At 39.1% G+C, this 23869-nt stretch overlaps 1 protein-coding gene across 6 annotated transcripts in view; it reads left to right on the plus strand.

Moving 5' to 3' along the window:
• The window catches only part of PHF20L1 (PHD finger protein 20 like 1), a 79971-nt gene that overhangs the window by 48091 nt on the left and 8011 nt on the right, over positions 1-23869 (plus strand). For all 6 annotated transcript variants that reach the window (XM_023728210.1, XM_004373011.3, XM_004373012.2 and 3 more), the window contains 6 exons: positions 5551-5607; positions 6804-6911; positions 14552-14716; positions 17801-17982; positions 19674-19773; positions 21221-21416. In XM_023728210.1, the coding sequence (XP_023583978.1) occupies positions 5551-5607; positions 6804-6911; positions 14552-14716; positions 17801-17982; positions 19674-19773; positions 21221-21416 (808 nt within the window). The remainder of the gene's footprint in view (positions 1-5550; positions 5608-6803; positions 6912-14551; positions 14717-17800; positions 17983-19673; positions 19774-21220; positions 21417-23869) is intronic.

The following is a 23869-nucleotide window of genomic DNA, read 5'->3' on the forward strand; positions in this document are numbered from 1 at the left end:
TGTTGTTTGCTTGACATATTTTTTTCCATCCTTTGAGTTTTAGTTTGTTTGTGTCTTTAAGTGTAAGTTGTGTCTCTTGTAGGCAGCATATAGACGGATCGTGTTTTTTTAACCAGTCTGCCACTCTCTGTCTCTTTATTGGTGGTACATTTACTTTTTAAAGGGTTTTTCAATTTTTTTCCCAGAATTTTCCAAAACATAACAAAACTACAACCAGAGACTCCATAATCCACCCCAGCCTCACCTTAAATGTCCATGGTTTCCACAGAGCTTGAGTTTTCTATGGAGAGTCTCAGGGATTGCCTTGTTTTTAGCCAGAAGAATCTGAGATACTTAGCATACTAGAAGACGCTTGAGAAATCATTCTACATTACTGGTTTTTACATTGTGTACAAGCAGGCCTGGTTTTGGGATCTACCTCTCCTACTTTAATCCAAGAAACTCCTTTTGTTTTTCTGTTTTACGTATTAGACTCTCGTATAATATTTTATTTGAAGAAAATGTTCTGTTGATAAAGTTTACTATAAAAAAATCACTATTCTGTAACCTAATGGAGCCGTGGTTGCACAGTGGTTAAGAGCATGGCTGCTAACCAAAAAGGTCGGCAGTTCGAATCCACCAGCTGCTCCTTGGAAACTCTGTGGGGCAGTTCTGCTCTGTCCTGTAGGGTCACTATGAGTCGGAATTGTCTTGACAGCAACGTGTTTGGGTAAGCTAATATCTTACTACTTTGGTTGCCAAATGTCAACCCATGGTGAAATAAAGGCAGTGTAGTGGACTTCTGGGAAAGTAAATTTATTGTTCTGTTCGATTCTAGAATAGGTCTATTCTCTTTTTTTTAATGTGTGTGTGATTTACAAGTCCTACCATTATTATCGTATATATGAATATTTCTTTTAATACCCTTACTCATGTAAAATGAGATGCTGACAAACCTTTGTCAGTCCCCCGATTTTACTTCTGAAATTTTGCCACTTCTGAAATCTGAAGATTTGGGAACCACTAGGACATGTGAAACCTGACTTTAGAACTGGTTGTCCTGAAAGCACTCTGGGAAGAGGTCTATTCCGCTGTGCTAACCCCTGTATTCCAGAGCAGCAGTCCATGACCATTTTATTTGTCTTCCAGTTACCTGAGGGATCCTAGTCATTAAAGGTAGCACAATAAGCTAATTCCTAGAATTTAACGCCCCCACCCCACATGCATACACATCAGGAGATGTGGAACATTTCTCTACCTTTCACCCTTGAGATTCAGTGCTCCCTAGAGTATTAGGAATTTAAGAGGCCATAATCATTGTCAAGGGCTGCTTCTGAGTATATCTTTACTGTCACTGAGGGTTTATAAAGCAAAGTTCTCAGCATTTGCGTTTTAAATGCTTTATCATTTTCCAAGAAAATTGATAATCTGTGTAGACTTTTCATAGTACGATAATTAGTAAACAGAAGGAGGTGATGCATTTGTTAGTGTTGATAAAAAGGAAATGTAATCATATCTCTGATTTCCCTTTCATTCTTTCTGCCATAGACAGAGATTATTCAGTGTTCTTCCTTTAATTTGAAATTTATTAAAGCATTATTGGGACTTGATTAAATTGAGTGGTATTTTTATATTTTTGCTACATTTAATTTGAATTATGAAATATTTGAAGTAATATGAATGAAGTGCTAGCTTCTTTGATACTTGTCTTAGTTATCTAGTGCTGCTATACAGAAATAGCACAAGTGGGTGGCTTTAACAAATGCAAATTTATTTTATCACAATTTAAAAGGCTAGAAGTCTGAAATCAGTGTGCCGGCTCTAGAGGAGGATTTCTTTCCCTGTCAGCAGTGGAGGAAGGTCCTTGCCTCTTTTTGAGCTTTTGCTCCTGGGCAATCTTAATGTGGCTTGGCATCTCTCTTCCCCTCATCTTATTTCCTTAATCTCCTTTTATATTTTGTAAGAGCTTGCTATATCCACTTGATGGCAACAGGTTTGAGTTTTTTTGGGTTTTGACTCAAGACACATCCTACGCTAATCCTGTCTCATTAATATAACAAAGACAGCCCATTCCCAAATAGGATTATAACCATAGGCATAGAGGTTAGAATTTGCAACACATTTTTGGGGGACATAATTCAATCCATAATATTCCACCCTTTGGCCCCGCAAAATTCGTGTCCCTGCCACGTGCAAACACATTCACTCCATCACGTCATCCTAAAAGTTTTAAATCAATTCCAAGCCAGATTCCATCCTGGGGCAAAATTTTTCATCTGTGAACCTGTGAAATCTAGGATACAGGTTATTTGCTTCCAAATCCAAAGTACAATGGTTGAATAGGCACAAGGTAGACATTTCCATTACATATGGGAGAAATTGGAGGGAAAGAAGGGATAACAGTTGCCAAACCCAGCAGAACAATTTAAACTCTCAAGACTTGAAAATAATCCTCTTTTCTCTGAGACCATCTATGCAAAGGCCCTGCCCTTCAGACTCTGGGTGTTGACCGTGCCATCTGGATTCTGGGTGGAGGCCCCTGAGCCCTGGGCTTCAGTTCTGCCATTCAGGCCCTCTGGGTTGGCAACTCTACTCCCTCAGCTTTAGGCAGCCCCATTCTCCTAGTTCATCTGAGTGGTGGCCCCACCCCCTTGACCCCTGCAAGTTCCGTTCTTCTGCCTCTTGGGCATGGCAGCCCCACCCCCTCAGTTTTGGGCACTGGCCCTATCCACCTTGGCACACCTTAACAACAGCCCCACACTCGGGAACTGAGTTGGTGAAGATCCCACTCTTTGAAACCTAGGAGGCTGTGGCCCCACCTTTTGAGATCCAGGAGACTGTAGCCTCACCCTTTCAAACCCCGAAGTCTCTGCTTCCCGTCCTCCTTCCATCAGGTCTGCTGGTCTCCGAGCGGCTCCAGGGATGGTCCTTTTCTTTTCTGGGTGGACAACAGATGTATCTGCTTTGGCCTGTTTCCTGCCTGTAGAATTCCAAGAGGCTGACAGCGTTCTTTCCTTTCGTTCTTTCTCTGTCCCGTTTAGTCTAAGATGTGGTAGTTTAGATCCATCAGTCACAGGCTTACTCTCTTTAACAAAAGACTGTGTAGTCACGTCCTTGGTGAACATTCTAGGACACGTGTCCTTAGTTTATACAACAGAATTTTCCAAATCTTTATTTTGTTTTCATTTTGCACAGTTCATTTTTAAGTCCATCTCTTTCATCTCACATTTCACTGTAAGTGACAGGGAGAAACCATGCAGCCCCTTTAAGATCTTGCTTAGAAATCTCAGCCAGATACTCAAGTTCATCACTTACAAGTTCTACCTTCCACCAACCATTTGAACATAATTCACATTCAAACAAATTCTTTACCACTGCATAAAAAGCATCACCCTTCCACCAATGTCCAGTCACACATTCATCATTTTCTTTTAAAGCCTCGCCAGAAGCACATTTAACGTCCACATTTGTAGCAACATTCTGTTGCTGGTGCTGTATGTATTCTCTAAGATGATAGAGACTTTCTCTATAGCACTCCTCACTTCCTGCTGAGCCCTCACCAGAATTGCCTTTGACATTCATAATTCTGCCAACAGTCTCTTCAAGGCAATCTAGGCTTTTACTACTAGGCGCCTTAAAACTCTTCCAGGCCCTACCCATTACCCAATTCCAAAACCACTTTCACATTTTAGATATGTGTTAGAGCAGCACCCCACTCTCGGTATCAAATTCTGTCATTGTTATCTAGTGCTGCTATAACAGAAATACCACAAGTAGACGGCTTGAACAAACAGACACTTACTTTCTCACAGCTTAGGAGGCTAGAAGTCCAAATTCAGAGCGCCAGCTCTAGGGGATGGCTTTCTCTGTCTGTCAGCTCTGGAGGAAGGTTTTTTCTCCTTTTGAGTTCCTGCTCCTGGGCAGTCTTTGTGTGGCTTGGCATCTGTCTTCCCATATTTCTACTTCTTTAATCTCCTTTTTTATATTTTGTAAAAGCTTGACTCAACTAGGTGGCACAGTGGTTAAGAGCTCAGCTGCTAGCAAAAAGGTCAGCAGTTCGAATCCACCAGCCGCTGCTTGGAAACCGTATGGGGCAGTTCTGCTCTGTCCTATAGGTCTGCTGTAAGTTGGAATTGACTCCATGGCAATGGGTTTGGTTTGCTTGTTTTTATTTTTATTTTTTGACTCAAGGCACACCCTACACTAATCCTGCCTCATTAACATAACTAAGACAACCCATTCGCAAATGGGATTATAACCACAGGCCTAGAGGTTAGGATTTACAACACGTATTTTTGAGGAGGAGCCCTGGTGGCACAGTAGTTAAGTGTTTGGCTGCTAACCAAAAGGCTGGCAGTTTGAATCCACCAGCTCCTCCTTGGAAACCCTGTGGGGCAGTTCTGCTGTGTCCTGTAGGGTTGCTATGAGTCAGAATGGACTCGGTGGCAACAGGTTTGGTTTTTTTTTGTTTGTTTGTTTTAATTTTTTGAGGGACACAATTCAGTCCATAACAATACTGTACTGGAGTGATGTGCAAAATCAAAGAATTAGTAAATGGTATTAAAGTATCATTTAATAAACTGAAATTGTGTTTTAAGTACACTTTAATATTTTTTTTAGATTAACCGTATGCACAAGATATTAGCATTGGGAATGGTTGGATAGTTTTCGATATGCGATGTTGTTTTAAAAATGTATTTTGAACTATTGTGTAATATACCTAAGTGTCATTAAGATTGAATATTTCTGTGTGAATGTCTTTCAATTTTACATTTTTAGATGAAGATAGAAATGATTTGCAGAATAGTTTCCTTTTCGCTGTCAGCTATCAGCAGACTCATGAAGGAGTTCAAAGGTACAAGAGATTGTACCTCTCTTTTAGGCAACAGGAGATTATATATTAATTTAAAATGTTTATACTGGTTGTTGAGAACCAGTATGCTTTAATAGGAAGTTTAATACTTCATTTGGATGAGCCGAATAGTGTTGATGCCATAACTCTCACAGAAGTGGGAATCTGGCCTGGGCCTGCCACTCAAGTGGACTTCAGCATCTTCTGGATTGTCCAAGGCTGTGAGGCCAATCTTTACTGATTGTCTACTAAATTTATCTTAACATTTTTTATATTTAGTCTCTTATTAATGCTATTTATAGAAATGATGTCGTCTCAAATTATTACCATAGCACAAAAGAAAAATTGAAAAAATGTATTTATTATTTGCCAGACCTGGTTATAGCAACGTGAGGTAGATACTCTTATTCCTGTTTTACAGATAAGGACACTGAAGCACAGAGAGATTAAATTACTTACTGAATTCCATACAGCTAGTAAAGTGGTAGAGCCAGGATTTCAAGCTGGTTAGTCCAAAAGGAACAAAAATCATCACAAATGTTTCAGTTTTTTAAAGAAACTGTATTTTCTTTGTTCCTAGTTCATGCAGTAAAATAATGTAGAATTTTAGTGGGGAAAGAGTCTTACATAGAGTTTTATAAGCAATTGTAATTCAAAGCATTGTCCTTTATTTTTAACCCTTTCCAACTAAACTTACATATTTTTTCCTAAACCCACAGGAATATCGAAAACAGAAAAAAAAGTGAAATTGGAAGAAAAAAGCTCCACAACATTTGGTATGAACAGAAAGTAATCTTTAAGCAAAAGACTGTAAAGCTTGACAGACAGGGAGGACATAGTCTGGCCCTTACTTTTTACCTGTTAATGCTCATTTAGGTGTAAGTGATCATCTGTTTTAGTATTCATTAGTATTATTCAGCTCCAGATATCTGATTTCTTAAATACCTGTTTTTTAGTTTTCAATATACTTTTTGTCAAGGAAGTCTAAGGCTTTCCCTGAGAATGCTCATGTTTTTGAACATCTGTATAATTAAAATGTGCCTCCATTTAATATTCTTGAGACTTGGAGGATGGATGATAAAATAATCTTTTTTTTGGTAAGACTCTTTTCTCAGCATACCTGATAAAATAGTTACTGAGTTTTCTATTGTCTTTTCTGTCTTCTGTGCTGACTAAGTCAGGGAATGATGACTAAGAGAATGATGGATGATAGCCTTGAATATTCTACAGATTAGCTAAGTTTAGCCTGGGTAACAGAGTTGTAAATATGATGGATAAATTGTAGGCTAAACCATTCTGAGTTGGAACAATAGCAACTAGAATATATGTAATGAAATAATTTTAAATAAAATGTTCTAAGATATTACTGTAACATCCTGTTCATTTTCATTAGAGTACCTATGATTGGGGAAAAAAACTATAAAATTTTGGGAAAAATCATTTTAATGAAATACTTTTTTTTAATGTTCTTAGCCTTCATTCTTCTATACATTGGGAAAGTATTGAAAGACATTTATGGATTGACTTGATTTTTTTTTTTTTTTAATGTTTCTTCGAAGAAAAAAGTTCATCAGGTTTTTTAAAACCTTCTAATTATAGTTTCTCATTAAAGTATATATGGTAATGCTGAGTCTCCTCCATCAAGTCTTTTTTAAATTATGGAGTTTTATTTCTTGCCACATCCGGAAATTGAGTATATTACTCATTTAAAGATTTTAACTGCTGTCTGTGTTAACTTTAAGGTGTCAGGAGTTGGGATTTCTCAACACTGCTAATGAAGATCCCCTCTTATAGTCCAATAACCTAATCAAGAGTTCGAGACTCATGACATGAACAGTTTAATTGAAATCCATCCACTCTGGGCAGGTGACTGGAATAGCTGATTAAAACACAGATGCTGCGTTTAGGTTAGCCACCAAAGGAATAACTCTGGGCTCGTCATGATTGTTAAAGTACTTCTGTTTATCATTAGGTAAGAGAAAAGAAAAGGATAAGGAAAGAAAAGAGAAGAGAGACAAGGGTCCCTACAAACCAAAACAGAAGAAGAAGAAAAAAAAGAAAAAGAAATCTAAGCAACATGGTAAGTACGCCAAAGTGCCCGTTCCCATTTTTAAAAATATTAAGATTCTGTCAGCTTTTACCAAAATGGAGGTATGACAAGATCCTCGTTGTTGGGAACTGAGAAGTACCTTTAGCTTTAACTTTGTCTTACTAATTTCAAAAATATATAAGTCTGCTTTATTATGGTCTTTAATTCTTGTAGTAGATTAAAGACTTTCATTTCCAGGAGTCTGGTGGACTGGATACACTGAGCAAGCCTCCTTTAGCGTACTGGAGGAATTATTCTCAATATAGAATAGTATACTCACTTAAGTTAGAGCTCGAGAATGAAGGTGAAATAAAGATATTTTTAGAAAAGCTTTAAAATACAGAAAGAGTTTGCTACCAGCAGTCCATCTCTGAAAGAAATTCTAAAAGGTATACTTTCAGGCAGAAGGAAAATGATGACAGAAGGAAGGCTTGAGATGCCAGAAGTAATGAACAAAGAAAACATAAATATGTGGGCAAATCTAAACAAACATTAATTATATGAAATAATTTGGTCTGTAGAGTAAAACAAAACGATATAGAACAAAAATATGTAACAATAATAATAGCTTGTAAATTGGAAGTGGCATACTTAAGTAAACGAGTTTCTAAGCTTCTTGTTTTGGAGGAGTGAAAGAAATCTCTTGATTTTAGACTTCGATAAGTTAAATCTGTATGTTAAAATTTCTAACATGAACACTGAAAGAGTAGAAGCATAGGGTATAATTTCCAAAGTAGAGGGGAAAAACATAATGGAAACCTAATCCAAAAGAAGACAAAGGAAAAAAAAAAAGAAAAATATAAATTATAAAGTAAGATTTTAGAAATATATTCAGATTTATTAAGTATAGCCATATAAGAAAGATTATCGAAATAGATTGTTTTTACAGTCCAGTTCTGTGTTGTTTACAATAGACATTTCTAAACTATAAGGATAGAGAAGACAGAGAAATGTTGAAAATAAAAGAATGGAAAAAATAAAGTGATAAAAGGTCCCATTCAGTTTATATCTTTCCAGATACAAAAATTCTGAATTTTACCATTGGATGACATTGTCATATTTTCTTAGTAATTAACAGATTAAGAAAACTAAAAATTGCTCTGTGAGGATAAGGAAGGTGTCAACAGCACAGTTGATCTAATAGATGTGTACAGAGCACTGAACTCAGCAGCTATAGAGTACACAGTTTTCTCAGACAGACACACAGATTATTAAAATTAACTATGTAGTGCAGATTAAGGAAATCTTAACAAATATTAAAGATTGGTGTAGTACAGACCATAGTTTCTAACTACAGTATGGTTAACTAGAAATAAGTATCAAAAAGGTAAATAAGAAGGCCTCATATGTTTAGAAATTAAGCAGCTGACTCCGAATATCTCATGGGTCAAAGAACAAGTCCAAGGGGAAAGTTAAAAAAAATGTTAAGAACCTGGAAGATGATGAAAATATTCTATGTCAAAACTTGTGGCGTGTAGTTAAAACGGTACTTAGAAGAAAATGTATTGTCATGCATGCTTCTATTAGAGAAGAAGGATGAAAATCAGCTAAGCTGAAGAAGAGCAAGAATAAATCCAAAGAAGTAAAGATAGGAGCAGAAATTAGCTTGAAAAAATGTTAGGAAGAATTTAAAAATGCCAAAATCAGTTCTTTGAAAACACTAGTAAAATCAGCACACCTCTGGGAAGACTGATGAAGAAAAAAAGAGAGAGTGTACAAGGACACACAAGCCGTCATCAGTTCAGATTAGAAAGCAGCAGAAAGAGACCTGCCAGAATGATCATGAGTGTCTCCTAAACTGCATAGGCAGCACCTGAGTGTTTGTGGCATTAATACCCTTTATGCCATACCTATATTTTTTGCATTTATTAAACATTTAATAAAATAGTTAAAAAAATAAATAAAAAGCCCACTGGGACAGTAAGCGTTGGTAAGTTCTTCAGATTTTAATTCTCTCCAGTCAAAAAATAACATCTGATTTTTCCATACAATGTGAAGTTTCCCCATTCTCTAAAACTGCCAGAGCCATTTTGAAGATACAGGATCAAAATGACTTTGAAAAGCTTGAATCCACTTTCCAGAAAGTATCTAGAGCATTTCCAGGCATTCCTGTGTCTACATTCTCCCCACCTCTTCCCACCCTCCACCACCCACACTCCTTCAGACATAGCTCTGTAGGATCCTAACCCGAGATAACCAGTTAGGGAACTCTGGAGCCACGTAAACAAAAACCGTTCACCGGAAATTCATGTGACTACTGAATGCCCTCCTGTGAGTGATGTGTCATAATACAGAAACGAGAAGCTTCAAACTGGAGGTAAGAACTGCTAGATCACCTGACAGCTGGCCAGAATCTGTGAGGGGATTTGGCTGGCTTGGGTGTTAGTGGAGACATAAATTGTCAGTGCAGGAACAGCCCGCTATTTAGGTCCTCTTCTGCTGCATCATAGCAGACACAGACTCTTACATGCTAAAATACCCGTGATAGTTGAGGGAAAGAGAACAGGGAGAGGCTGACCAAGAACAGAATAAGAAGGGGATGACACTTGGGAGCATAGTGAAGGACAGAAGAGCTTGTGAAAATGTAATAGGTGGTAACTTGGGAGAAAGAAGGGTGATTAGTATTAATAGGATTTAGAGAAAACGTGCACCTTAGAATTGTGACCAGCCCTTGATTAAGATAATCTTTTAAAAAGAGCTGTTTAAAAGAACTAACACTTTAAATGTTATATATTTTTGTTTTTTAATTAAAAAGAGACATGTCTTTGTTTGCATCTTAAAATCAGATCTATAAATGAAAATCTTAACTTTGTAAGTAGAGCCCTGGTAGTAATGAAGATGCCCAGAATTATTGCTATATTTAAACAGCAGGTGTTGAGTCTGGTAATCACCAGCATCTTGGTAATTAATTATTACATTTGAGGAGAATTTATTCACCTTGAAAGTGACACTGTTTACGTTCATCCTGGAGTGACACATTTCCCTAGATGATTAAATTAGAAGAATGTTCTTTAAACTGAAAATACAGAATTTAAAATAACTTTAAACATTTGAAAGGCATTGTAATTTTAAAGAATTCCCATTATTACTACATGTGGTTTCTAGTGTAGTGTTTTTTAATCTGCAGTTACAACTGTGAGGGAGTTTTAAAACTTAATTCTTTTGTTCACTATTCAATGTGATTTTGCATATCCTGCTGGTTGTGGTTATGTCCCAAACACTAGCTAATCATTGTATATACTGGCTCATTTAATCCTCATGTTAATTCTTTACATTAGGGCTTTTTGTCCCCATTTTGCAAATCATTAACTAAAGCAGAGAGACTAAGAGAGTTGCCCAAGGTCACACGGCTAGGAAGTAGTGGAGAAGGGATTCAAAGCTGGGCAGTCTGGTTCCAGAGTTTGAATTCTTAACCATCATGGTGTGTGTTAATCTTATCTCCCATACCTTAAAGGTTGATTATCCCAGTATCTATTGTTCCCTTTACCAAGTTTTTACTTGTCTTTATTGGCTTACTAATTTTTTAATGGTTATTGTTATTTTAAATGAAGTTATGAAAAGTAGTAAAGTACATAGTTTTTTTAGTTTTTCTGTACAGTAGTGGGTGTCTTAGTTATCTGGTGCTCCTACAACAGAAATGAATGGCTTTAACAAAGAGAAATTTATTCTCTCACAGTCTAGGAGGCTAGAAGTCCGAATTCAGGGTGCCAGCTCCAGGGGAAGGCTTTCTTTCTCTGTTGACTTTGGAGGAAGGTCCTTGTCATCAATCTTCCCCTGGTCTAGGAGCTTCTCATCGTAGGGACCCAGGGTCCAAAGGACACGCTCCCTTCCTGGTTCTTCATTCTTGGTGGCATGAGGTCCCCCTGTCTCTCTGCTCACGTCTCTCTTTTATATCTCAAAAGAGATTGACTCAAAATACAACCTAATCTTGTAGATTGAATCCTGCCTCATTAACATTACTGTCTCTTATCCTGCCTCATTAACATCATAGAGGTAGGATTTACAACACATAGGGAAACCACATCAGATGACAAAATGGTGGACAATCACAATACTGGAAATCATGGCCTAGCCAATTTAACACACATTTGGGGGGGGGGACACAATTCAATATATAACAATGGGTTAACATATATTTTGATTACCAGAATTAATTTATAAGATATAATACTATCTAACATTGTGCTCACTTTATGAATATTAGGAATCATCCTATTTGGATTTAGAATAACATTTTTACTACTTTTTGAGCAAGTCACTTCATTTCTTTGAATTTCATGTATCTGTAAAGATGAGGAAACCGAGGCATACAGAATTTAAAAAGAACTAGAGCTAGAAATACAAAGAGAATCCAACACATTCTATAGTAAAATCAACATTTCCTTTCAACGAGTTTGTGAGTAAGAGTATAAATAGGTAGTAAGAGTGATAAGAAGCATACATAAATATTTTCAGAAAGGTATGATAATTAAGTGTGGTAAGAATGGTACAAAATAATTTCTGTTTAAAGTTTTGAGGAGCTGGAGTGATAAGGAGCTTTATGTGGGGGGTTACATTTGATCTAAGTATTGAAACATGGCGGTAGACTTTTATTCTTAATATCCAAAGGGGATTGGAGTGAAGAGTATAGATAGGGTGTAGAAGGCAGAGAAGTTTTTTTCATTTGCTAATGTAACATGGAGAGATTGTGAGCCATGTTTTATTTTTAACACCAAATTGAGATTTCTATCATTATTTTTACAATCAGACTACTACGTTTACTTTTGCTGGGGAGACAATATAATGTAGTAGATAAGAGAACAGCTTCCAAGCCTCAGTATTTGGGTCAGATCCTGCTCATGACAATTATAGCTGGATGATCTTTGACAAGTTACTTAAATTCTGTAAACCTCAATTCCCTCACCTTTAAAATGAGGATGATAGTTTCTACTTCATAGATTTTATTGTGAGGATTAAGTAAGGTAATCATTGTGAAGTACTAACACAGTACCTAGCATTTAATAAATGGTCCCTCCATCCCTGTGCCTGAGTAGCATGGTGTTGGCAAAGCGTGCCCTGTCATGTTACTAGGAAGCCATGAGAGGCAGAGTAGCTCAGTGTTACTCGAAGATTGTTCTGTAGACTTGGAACATCAGCCTCCTCGTATGGGAGTATCCCCACTCCCGACCTACTTGGGGTGAAGCCTGGGAACCTTGTTTTAACAAGCTTTCTAGTTTGTGTGTACTTTAGATTCTGAAATCCACTAATAACGCGTGTTGGTTAAGAGTGAGTTTCTGTAAGTCGGGCCGTCTGGGTTTGAGTATTGACTTTGCCACCAGTGGCTGTGTGTCCTTGAACAGTTTACCGAACCTTTTCTTACTCGGTTCTTTGATTTGTAAAAGAGCGGTAACAGTTATATCTTCCTTATTGGATGATTGTGAGGATTAGAAAACCTGTTGCCGTTTAGTCTATTCCAACTCATAGCGACTCTGTAGGACAGAGTAGAACTGTCCCATAGGGTTTCCAAGGAGCAGCTGGTGGATTCAAACTGCTGACCTTTTGGTTAGCAGCCGAGCTCTTAACCACTGTGCCACCAGGGCTCCATGAGGATTATAGGAGTTGTTAAGTAAATGTTGGCTATGCTCTTGTATTTAGGATGACCACTGTGTTTGTTTCCCATTGCTGCTGTTAGTACAAATCAGTGGCTTAAAACAACACATATTTATTATCTTAAAATTTTAGCGGTCAGAAGTCCAGATGGGTCTCACTGGGCTAAAATCCAGGTGTCAGCAGGGCTGTGTTCCTTTCTGGAGGCTCTAGAAGAGAATTCATTTTCTTGCCTTTTCCAGCTTGTAGAGGCTGCTCACCTTCCTTGGGTATGGCCCCCAGCTTCAAAGCCAGCAGTGGCCACTTGAGTCTTTCTTACATCGTATGGACACAGCTTCTGCTTCGCTTTTTCACTTTTAAGGACTCTTACGATTACTTTGGACCCACCCAGGCCAACTGATTATTAGCAAGCTTAATTCCATTTTGCCATGTAACCTAACATACTCAGAAGTTCTGAGGATTAGGATGTAGACATCTTTGGGAGGCCATTATTCTGCCCACCACAGCCATCAACTTGAAGTAGACACTCAGTGCAGATGAATATTGTTACTAACTCTTCTCTTGTAAACTTGCTTTCCCACTACCTTTCCTCAGCTTTTCCATTCTTTCCCACCTGTTATTTATTCCTTTCCTTGCCTCGGGTGATGTCTGTTGCCGCACACTCAGTTGAGGAAATAGAAACCATCCGATGGGACCTTGCTCGTCTTCCATTCACCACATGTTCATACGTACCTGACAATATCCATCTTCTCCTCTTCTGCCTGTAGTAAAATGGAGGGAATGTCTGTCTTTCTGTTCTTAGAGTGCTGCATTTCTTATCCCTTTCCTATTGTGTGTCTTTAGATTCAGGTAGACAGTGTGTAAGATCTCCCATCTTCAGACAGCCCTCCTCTGAACTGACGTTCCTTCTCTGTTTCTCCGCATCCTATTTATTCTTCAGCCCCATCTCAAGAACCTCACTTTCATCAGTCGGTTGTCTAGGCCAGAAACCTGGAAGTAACCTTGATACACCATCTCTGCTCTCCACATCCAGTCTGTAATACCACGGCATCTACCTCTTAAGTTTTTATCTCAGCTGCCACCACCTCCTGCTTGGTAGACTGCTGTAGCCTGAGAACTCATTCCCCCACTTCTGCTTGCGCCTCCCTGCACTCCATTGTCCAGTCCATAGCTAGAGGGATCTTTTCAAGTGGTGATTGACATTATGTCACATCCTGCCTTCCCTCAGAGCCTTTGAATGGCTTTTATTGTGTTTAGCATAAAACTTAAAAATGAAAAAATCTTTAACCCGATCTGTCTCCTGACACTCCAGCCTCATTTCTTATCTCCCTCTCTTGCTGTGCTCCAGCCACACTCCCTTGTAGTTTGTCAAATGTGCCCTGTCCTCTTCTGCTTCAGAGCCTTCCCGTGTACCTAGAATCACACCCACCACTGCCTTTCCTTCCCCACCCCACTGCCAGCCTCCTGTCAGCTGCATATGGCCTCTCCCCTCTCATGCAACTGTATGCATCATCCCAAGCTGAGAACAGAACTTTGACTAATTTCTTCCAGAACCAGTTAATTTCACTCAGAAGTCTTAGGACCAGTTAATTTCACTCAGACCTTTTATTGCTGAAAGGATTTATTGATCAAATTATCACTATAGTAATAGGCATGCTAGACATCACAAGAACCTCTTTACAAATTGTAAACAAAGGTTACTTTTTATCTTGCATATCTTACTTCAGATACAGTTGTGGTTATAATGAGGAAAAAAATTTAAAATAATCCTTTTTGTCTCTTTGACTACATAACCAAACAATTTCCTGGTGCTGCTGGTTAGAAAATCGTGATCCCTACTAGGTGTATAATATCTGGGGTATATTTCCCAGGAGTTCTTGCCAAACTCAGTTTGAGCTACATAGTGATCTGGCTGTTCGTAGGTAAGAAGGAAAGTGTGGCGTGTTACTGAAGGTGTCTGAAAACATGACCTCAGTATCTTTGTAGTGACTCTTCTCGATCACCTGAGAGTTTATTAATATTTCTTTCTGTATTTTCTGTTGCAGACTATTCAGACTATGAAGACAGTTCCTTAGAATTTCTGGAAAGGTGCTCTTCTCCACTAACTCGATCTTCTGGGAGTTCTCTGGCTCTGCGAAGCATGTTCACGGAGAAAAATACAACTTATCAGTACCCAAGGGCAATTCTGTCAGTTGATCTTAGTGGTGAAAGTATGTGTAACCATGTAATGCTTAAAAAAAAAAAAAAAAAGAACCTTAAGATTCTTAAATGTGGAACTGAAAATAAAACATGCTTTATGGAGTGCTTACATGATCTGGGCACACAATTAAAAAAGTTGGTACAGAAACTAATATGAAAAGCTCTACATTAGAAATTTGAGCTACTTTTTAATTTAAAGTAAAATTGACTTCTATGCTTCATGTTGGGAGAGAGTAAGGAAACTAATATTAGTGTCTTGCTGTATAATGGGGCCTCTGGTAGGTGTTTTTACGTACATTTTCACATTTATTCCTTACCGCCAACTTACAGAGTCGGTATTTTTATCCACATTCTATACATGAGCAAGCAGAGGCTTGTAGGTTAAATAATTTTGGGGGCTAATATTGAACTGAAACTCAAACCAAGGTTTATCTCAACTCCAAACATGATGCATTTTCTACCAAATCATTTACCACAGTCTTAGAAATGCACTTTGAATTCCTGCTGACTGACGAATCTGTAACCAAAGCTCTGGGAACATGGGCAGGTCAGTGATGAGCACAATCAAGTGTTGGGCACGCGCTGTCAGACGGAAGGCCGTGTCAGAGGGAGAGGAGTGCTGGGCTTGGAATCTGTCAGGTCTTCCTGCAAGTCCCTCACTTCTGCCTCGTCTTTGCCTTACCTTTCATTTGATCAGGCATTGAGCTAGGAGAAAGAAAGGGTCAAAGGCCAGAGGTCCTCAGATGTTAGTGTGCATCAGAACAACCCGGAGGGCTGGTTAAAACACAGGTTTATGGGACTCGCCCTCAATTTCTGATTTCTAACAAGTTTTCAGGTGATGGTCTGGAAACCATGCTTTGAGAATACTGTCTTAGGAGATAGCAATGATAGTTCAAGAGTTAGTTGTTGGAAGGAAACAGGTATTTCTGTGGCCACTTAATTGGAACCATTGTTCCTTTTAAGTGTAAGAGGTGACTGTTATTTGCTTTTCTTATATAACTTCTAACCTTTTAACTTTTCTTATATAACTTTTTTACTGAATCCCTGGATTCCACCCAATTTATGTTTAATGCTTGGGAGTTGGTTATTCAAACTGGATTTTCAGGCAATATGTTAAATATGTATGCTAATAACATAATTCTTGGTTATTTTGGTCTTGCAAGAATATGTGATATGTATATATACTAATTCCTTTCAAGGACGTAGTTTTAAGTTAAATTCATTATTCTGTTGTCATTGCCATCCACTTAATACAAGATTATGGATGGATGAAATTTCCTCTTCAGGCTCTCAAAACTAGTCATATGGCTAATATTAGAAATGTTTTCCCTCCAGAAAAAGTTTACTTATCTAATTAATTTACTTCTTGCTCCCTGCGTGTTTTCATGTATTTCTCTACCATTATCTCATTTCTGCTGACCTCACTTTCTCTAAAATCCTAAGACCCCTAAAGAGAACATTAATTTTTTAGTAAAATATTGATTTTTGACAAATAAGAAAAAAACTATTCAAAACAATGGAGTGAGAAAAAACAAGCAAGATTAGAAGGTGATAGAGAAAACACTAAGTCATATGCAACATTTAAAATACAAATAGCATGAACTTTTTAGTTTGAATTCAGCCAACTTCCATCTGGTCTAATTAAGTCTGAAATGAGCATTTTCTCTATATTGACTCCCTACCTACCTCTTCCACAAATATTCTGGAGCACCTACTCTATCAGGCCTTATTCTAAGGAAGGGATGTAGCATGCAACAATGTAAATAAAGCCCTTGCTCTCATGGATTCTGATGCTGTAGAAAGGGGAGATAAATAACAAGCAAGTAAAAGAGTAATTCTGAATGTGACTAGACGATAGGTGGGTGAGGTAGAAAGAAACCACCTCTTCATTGTTAGAGTGTTCCACTGATCAGCCTCATACCAACAACCAAACCAAACCCGGTGTAGTCCAGTTGATTCTGACTCATAGCGACCCTATAGGAAAGAATAGAACTGCCCCATAGGTTTCCTAGGCTGTAATATTTACAGAAGCAGATTGCCAGGTCTTTCTCCCAAGGAGCATCTGATGGGTTCAAACTACTCAGCCTTTCAGTTAGCAGCTGAGTGCTTAACCATTGTGCCACCAGGGCTTCTTGATTAGCCTCAGCAGCTTTTAATGAAGTTTTCTACCATGTATCTTGTGAGGGCTCAATTTTCCCAATATTTCCATCTAAGCTGTTGTAAGACCTTCTTTAGTAAATTGTGCCCCTTCATTTTTTTACCTTTGTCATAAATAAACTCACCCTTACGTTAGCCTTGATTTTTTTCTCAGTAGCCTGAGACGAATGATTCTGACATCAACACTCAACATTATTGACACTGTGGCATCAACACTTTTATAAACACAAACCAAAAAGCCGGCATTTAAATAGAATTGTAGTGTTCATATAATTTAGTTTCTAAAATATGCTTATTCATGTAAGATTTTTATCGAAATTAAAAAAATTCCTTAGGGAACTTGTGGTCCACGTTTGAGAAATAGTGGTGAAATCATTAAGAGTACAGCCTTTAGAATTAGGCAGGGTTCATATTCAACCCAGTTTTGCTACTACCTGGCTGTGTTAACTTAAGCAAGTTCTGTGTCTTCTATTTAAAGTGCATAGTATAGTACCTGATGTATATTAAGCGCCGTGGTGGTTGATGCAGCTGCTGGTGTTGATAGTAGTAGAATTGACGTTCGACCTTAGGCAAGCTCCTTACTCGCCATATTGTCTCCATAGTACAATCTAGAATTCTTATCAACAGGAATAATGTTTGTGAAAGCATTTGAAAACTATGCACATTTAAATTAATAATAGCAAATTTAGCCACGACCTCTGTCAGAACCAAGACTAAAGAGTACTTTCTAAGTCATTTGTGATACTATCTGCATTAAGATGCAAAGCGGTTATAGTTACCTAAGTGTTGGTCCAGAGACAACTACTCTGTTGTTATTGTTTGCCCTGCATTTTGAACATTTAATAGCTTATACTCACTTGTGCCATAGCTCCTTTCTTTCTGGAAAATGGCACATAAATGAAAAAAAAGTGCTTAATATACTTTCATGTATATTGTAGACTTATCAGATGTGGACTTCCTGGATGATTCTTCAACAGAGAGCTTGCTTCTAAGTGGGGATGAGTACAATCAGGACTTCGATTCAACCAATTTTGAGGAATCTCAGGATGAAGATGATGCTATTAATGAAATTGTGCGATGTATTTGTGAAATGGATGAGGAGAACGGCTTCATGATTCAGGTAATAGGGTAACCCGTCTTCCCCGCAGTACAGAATGAAAGGTTCAGGTGTTCTGCAGGCACATCCTGGCTTTTGTTTTTTCTTTCTACTAACCACGCTATTGAAGATATAGGATTATACGTTATTATCATGTTTAAAATAGCAGTAGTAATGATCAGAAAATTTCTTTATCAAATGAAGTAGACAGTTCTGTTATTTTAGGGTCAGTATTCATTTACTGGGTGGTGGTAACGGTTAAGCGCTGGGACTGCTAACTGAAGAGTTGGAAGTTCAGACCCACCCAGAGGTGCCTTTGAAGTGAGGCCTGGTGATCTGCTTTTGAAAGATCACAGCCTTAAAAACCCTGTGGAGTGCAGTTCTACTCTGTACACTTGGGATTACCATGAGTAGGAATTGACTCGATGTCAGCTAACAACAACTGATGAGTAATGGTTAACCCATTACCTTTACTGGGGTCCCTGGGTGGCACAGTTAAAGAGCTCAGCTGCTAACTGGAAAGTTGGAGGTTTGAGTCCACCCAGAGGCTCCTCAGAAGAAAGGCTTGGTGATCTACTCCTGAAAAAATCAGCCAGTGAAAACCCTGTGGGGAACAGTTCTACTCAGATACACATGGTGTGGCCATGAGTTGAAATAAATGGTATCTTGTTTATTTGGTTTTTCCCTTTAATGGGGTATTTAGTGTGAGACTTTCAAAGCGGAAATTATTTTTAAGAGCCACTAAAGTAGATAAGCCTTCACATTGAAGTGTAGGCCCTAACAACCTTTCTCATAATTACTGGTCTTGATCTGTGTTGTTTGATAATTTGTATTATATAAACCAAAGCCCATTGCCAACGAGTCAATTCCAACTCATAGCGACCCTATAGGACCGAGTAGAACTGCCCCACAGGGTTTCCAAGGCTATAATCTTTATGGAAGCAGACTCATACATCTTTCGCCTGTGAAGTGGCTGTTGAGTTTGAACCACTGATCTTTCGGTTAGCAGCCAAGTGCTTTAACCACTGAGCCACCAAGGCTCCTTTTACATTGTGTAGTCACCCATTAACAGGCAGAAATGGAAAATTTTTAGTATGCTCCTAGATTAAAGGAAAACTTTGTTGCAAGAGGTTGACCATTACAAACAGCGTCTTACTGTAGGAAGGATATCGTCAAGAAAAGAGGGACGCATAACCCATATTTTGTGATGACGTGGAAACTTTGGAGAAGTTAGTGACAGCAGTGAAGAAAAGAGTAAACTTTTCTTTCCTTCCCCTTTTCAGTGGTTTCTCACATAAGGGACCTGTAAGCTTACGGAATCCCGACTCAGGTCGCCCTTTAAGAGGTCACTGCTACCTACAGACACCGTTACAAACTTTTTTTTTTTTTTTTAAACTTCTGCACTTTAATAAGCTATTTAAAAAAGTTTTAAAGATGTGATTACCTAAACATCAGTGAGAAATAGATGGGGGAATTATTTTATGACTTCTTAATGATTGAAGTAATTTATCCAAGCACATTTTAATAGATGAAACTAAAGGAAGTTCTTGAAATAGTTGACTCAGAGATAAAACTCATCTTAAGTCATGGCTCGCCTTTGTCAAAAAATGTCACTGGTGGCAGCAGCAAGAGATCCCAGCAGCTTGTTTTCAGAGGAAGAGACTCGTGTGTAGTGAGCAAGCCCGATGACCGTAAGCGCTCCTGTTTCCCGGCAGTGTGAAGAGTGTCTGTGCTGGCAGCACAGCGTGTGCATGGGGCTGCTGGAGGACAGCATTCCGGAGCAGTATATCTGCTACGTTTGCAGAGACCCCCCTGGTAAGGCTCTCACCCCTCTGCTAACTGCAAGCTGTGCATACACTCCAGATAGGGGCAGCTGTAAAACACCATGACTTCTTTGTCAACTAGACTCCACTGCCACATTACTTTTTTTTATATTTCTTCACTGTTGTAGTTTTATTTTCCATATTAATTACACAAGAACATTGGGATAAATCTATCAACAAAATTATTACCTTACTGGAAGGGCCGAGTTGCGGCTTTTTCCTGCAGAAAAACTAGCCCCTTTGTATACCTCTTGGGGCAGTTCTGCTGTCACATGGGGTCACCATGAGTCAGAATCAATTTGACGGCACCTAATGCCAGTAACGTACCTCTGGGCATTGGTTTCTAGCCAGCTCATTTATGGCTATTTGAACGGACCAGTATTCTGAACTTGCACGCCTCCTTTTATAGTTCTGAAAAGTTTTTGGTAGTGCTGCACATACAGCTAATTATGGTGCAGGGTGAGATTTCAGAAGTCATCTCATTCCATCCCTTTGTTTTACTGAGGAGGGAGCAAGGGCCCAGAAAACCGTATGCCTCCTGCAAAACGATAGCACCGCACGTGGCAGAGCTGAGACGAAAACGTGTCCTGGTCTTTTTTCCTGGTTCATTGTGCTGTCCTTAGTGCCGCCCTCTGTGGTAGTGGTGCTTCGAGTAGCAGCTCCGTGTTGTGGGCCCTCAGCTGCCGAGGCAGGAAATGGCTGGTTCTGCAAAAGGACAAGCAGTAGACATTCTCAGATGACAGGCTAGTGAGTTGCTCCCATACCTATCCAAAAAAAAAAAAAAAGTCACAGTAAGAAGCAGGAGTATTATTTAGAATTATCTGACTGTAGACATTCGTCTGTTCATTCATTCATCAGCATTTATTGGATGCCTGCTGTTTGCAAACACTGTGGTAAGATGATTGATGGAGATCATGCCTTCAGCTCTCTCATGGTGTAGTAGAGGACACAGACACAAAAGCAACTGATAGTAATAGGATACAGTTAGTATCAGCGTGGACTTAGGATTCTGTGGGATCACAGACACGGGAGGGGTCCCTGTTCACTCAACTAGAACTTGTTTCATTCAGTGTAAAGCAAAGCTTAGTAAGAGAGGCAGGAGTCCCAGCCCAGTTTCTGCCTAGTCCTTTCAGCCTCTTTAGAGGAGAGCTGACCGATACAGAATTATGGAAAGCGATGCGCTCAGGGTCCCTTTCGCAGACGCCATCTGCACCGGCCACATCCTTTGTTGTGTTTATTCGCATTGGTGGGCAGAAGTCAGAGGGTGTGGACCCGCTCCCACAGTGCTGTCTCCTCTGTACACCATCTTAGTCTTCTTTCAGATCTGCTCTTAGAACCGACCTCACCTTGCTACCTGAATCACGTTAGTAGGGTAGAAGTTGGAGGGAAATCTAAGTAAGTGGACTCCTTTGTAACTGTAATGTCAACTTCATCTACAGGTCAGAGGTGGAGTGCAAAATATCGTTGTGATAAAGAGTGGCTGAATAATGGGAGAATGTGTGGGTTATCCTTTTTAAAAGAAAATTATTCTCATCTCAATGCCAAAAAGATCATTTCCACCCATCATCTGCTGGCTGATGTCTATGGTGTTACAGAAGTACTGCACGGCTTACAGCTGAAAATCGGAATACTAAAGTAAGTGAAGGCTGCCGAGGGGAGTCACACCTTTTAATTAAAACTAAGTGAGTTTGCCTTTTGAAGGTTCAGATCAGAGTTCGCATCATAGAGAATAGGTCTTTGAATAAAGTTTAATTTTTTTAAAAAAGGAAAGATGAAATATTTTTTAGATGACTAGACATCCCTGTGTCCCCCATCCCTGGGTCCCCTATCCCCTGTCCCCCCACCCTTGTGTTCCCCCACCCCCATGTCCGCATCCCTGTCCCCTCATCCCTGTCCCCCACCCCTGTGTCCCCACCACCATATCCCTACCCCTGTTCCCCCCACCCCTATCCCCCCATCCCTGTGTCTCCCCCACTGAGTTGGTAACCAAATACTCCTGTCCATTGTAATTCCTTAGTGTGTTCAGTCCATTCCTGCTCTCCTTTCTCACTGGCACCGTCTCAGTCCAGGCTGTTAATTTTCACATGAAAAGTTGCAATACCTTCTTAATTCTCCTATCTTTTCAGTCTTGTACTTTTTTCAGTTGATTCTTTATATTGTTTCCATCATGAACTTAATAAAAGATAAATACGAGCTTGTCTCTTTTCAGCTTAATCTATCACAAAGGAACCAAGCCCAACCCACTGCCGTCGAGTTGGTTCTGACTCATACTGTCCCTGTAGGACAGAGTAGAACTTTCCCGTAGGGTTTCCAAGGCTGTAATCTTTATGGAAGCAGACTGCCATATCTTTCTCCTGAGGAGCCACTGGTGGGTTTGAACCACCAACCTTTCGGTTAACAGCCTAGTGCTTTAACCACTGCACCATCAGGAGATGTCTTATATATCACGGTGTCTTCCTGTTGCCCAGTGAATGAAGCCTGAGCTCTTTAGCACACTGTCTGAGGTCTTCCGTGTCTACCACTTTATTGCCATGACTCCCTGTTCCCTTTTCTAATTTTTACCTTCAAATATTCCAGCTAGGCCAGGCCACTTTGAATCCTTGAATAAAGCATGCTGTTTCATAGCTCCAGGCCTTAGCTCACACCCCCTACAAATAACCTTCTACCATTAGTCCCTCTAGCAGATGCCTTTCATGACTTCCTGCCCAACTAGAGTTGATGATGCCCTTCTTGGTGAACTCTGTGCATACTCTTTTCATGCACTTTGGTGCACTTAATGTTTTATGTGTTTCCCCTTATTAAGCCAGGAGTTCCTTTAAGGTAGGGCTTGTGTCTTAGCTATCATTTTATCCCTAGTGCTTAGTGTAGGGAGTACCCATCCTAAGTACTCAGTAAATGTTTGTTGAATGAAGTTCACTTCTATTCTGTGTCCTAACCCTGTATATAAACCCAAAACAACCAAACCCGTTGCCGTCGAGTTGATTCCGATTCATAGCGACCGTATAGGGTGAAGTAGAACTGCCCCAAAGAGCAGATTCGAACTGCTGACCTTTTGGTTAGCAGCTAAATGCTTAACTACTGCTCCACCAGGGTCCCAAACCTATATATAGATTTCTTCATTTAAAAAGGCTATACAAATGCAAAGATTTAAGGGAAGGATTAACTTATTAGGCCTTTTCATTCAAACCTGGTTTTCTTTTTGGGTCTCTGTATGAGTTTCGCTGCATTCATGATTTTGCTAAGAATTTTAACTCCTGTTAGCCTACTCCTGTAGGCTCTTTATGTTAATATTTCTAGTAGTAACAGTAATTATCATTATCTACTATTATTGAGAGTCTGCTACATGCCAGAAATTGTTTGAAACTTTCCTGTGATGTTTAATTCAGTTCTTACAGTAAGCCTGAAAAGTAGATCTCACCTCATTTGGTAGATAGGTCGTCAAAGACAGAGGTTGTGTCACTTGAGCAAACTACTCAGTGACACACGGGGGTCAGCCCACTGGATGAGTGGACTACAGATTCAGCGTTCTCTCTTTATGCCTTTTACTGTTTGGGAAGTTCAGTATTTTCTAGATTTTAATTATTAGGGAATCAAAAGATAATATTTATCATTCCAGAAACAGTACTTGGGTATTGAAGAAAAATTAGACTCTAATTTGGCAATTATTAATTCACATACACCATTGAGCCTTTTGAAGGGTATATGCCTCCTGATGTCCTCTTTCACTTCAGCTTTGATGAATAGACTCCTGTTTTACTTTCCATAGAGCTTAATTACTGCCAAATAAACTTTGCAATGTCATGCCCACATGTTTAGTGAAGATGAGAGTAAATGGGTGTTATAGACTGTTGATGGGGGTGTAATTGGTACAGCTCTTTGGACGTCACTTGGGCAGTACCTGTCAAAATAAAAATGCACGTGTGTTATCCAGCACTTCTACCTCTAGATACTTATCTGACAGAAATATTCCCACTGTGTGCAAAGATACACAAACACACACACACGTCCATCCATGGGGAATTGGTTGGTTAGACTAGACTGCGGCACATTAACACTATTCACACACACACGTCCATCCATGGGGAATT

The sequence above is a fragment of the Trichechus manatus genome, unplaced genomic scaffold (genome assembly GCF_000243295.1).
Source record: "Trichechus manatus latirostris isolate Lorelei unplaced genomic scaffold, TriManLat1.0 scaffold00022, whole genome shotgun sequence".
In the NCBI taxonomy this organism is placed as follows: Eukaryota; Metazoa; Chordata; class Mammalia; order Sirenia; family Trichechidae; genus Trichechus; species Trichechus manatus.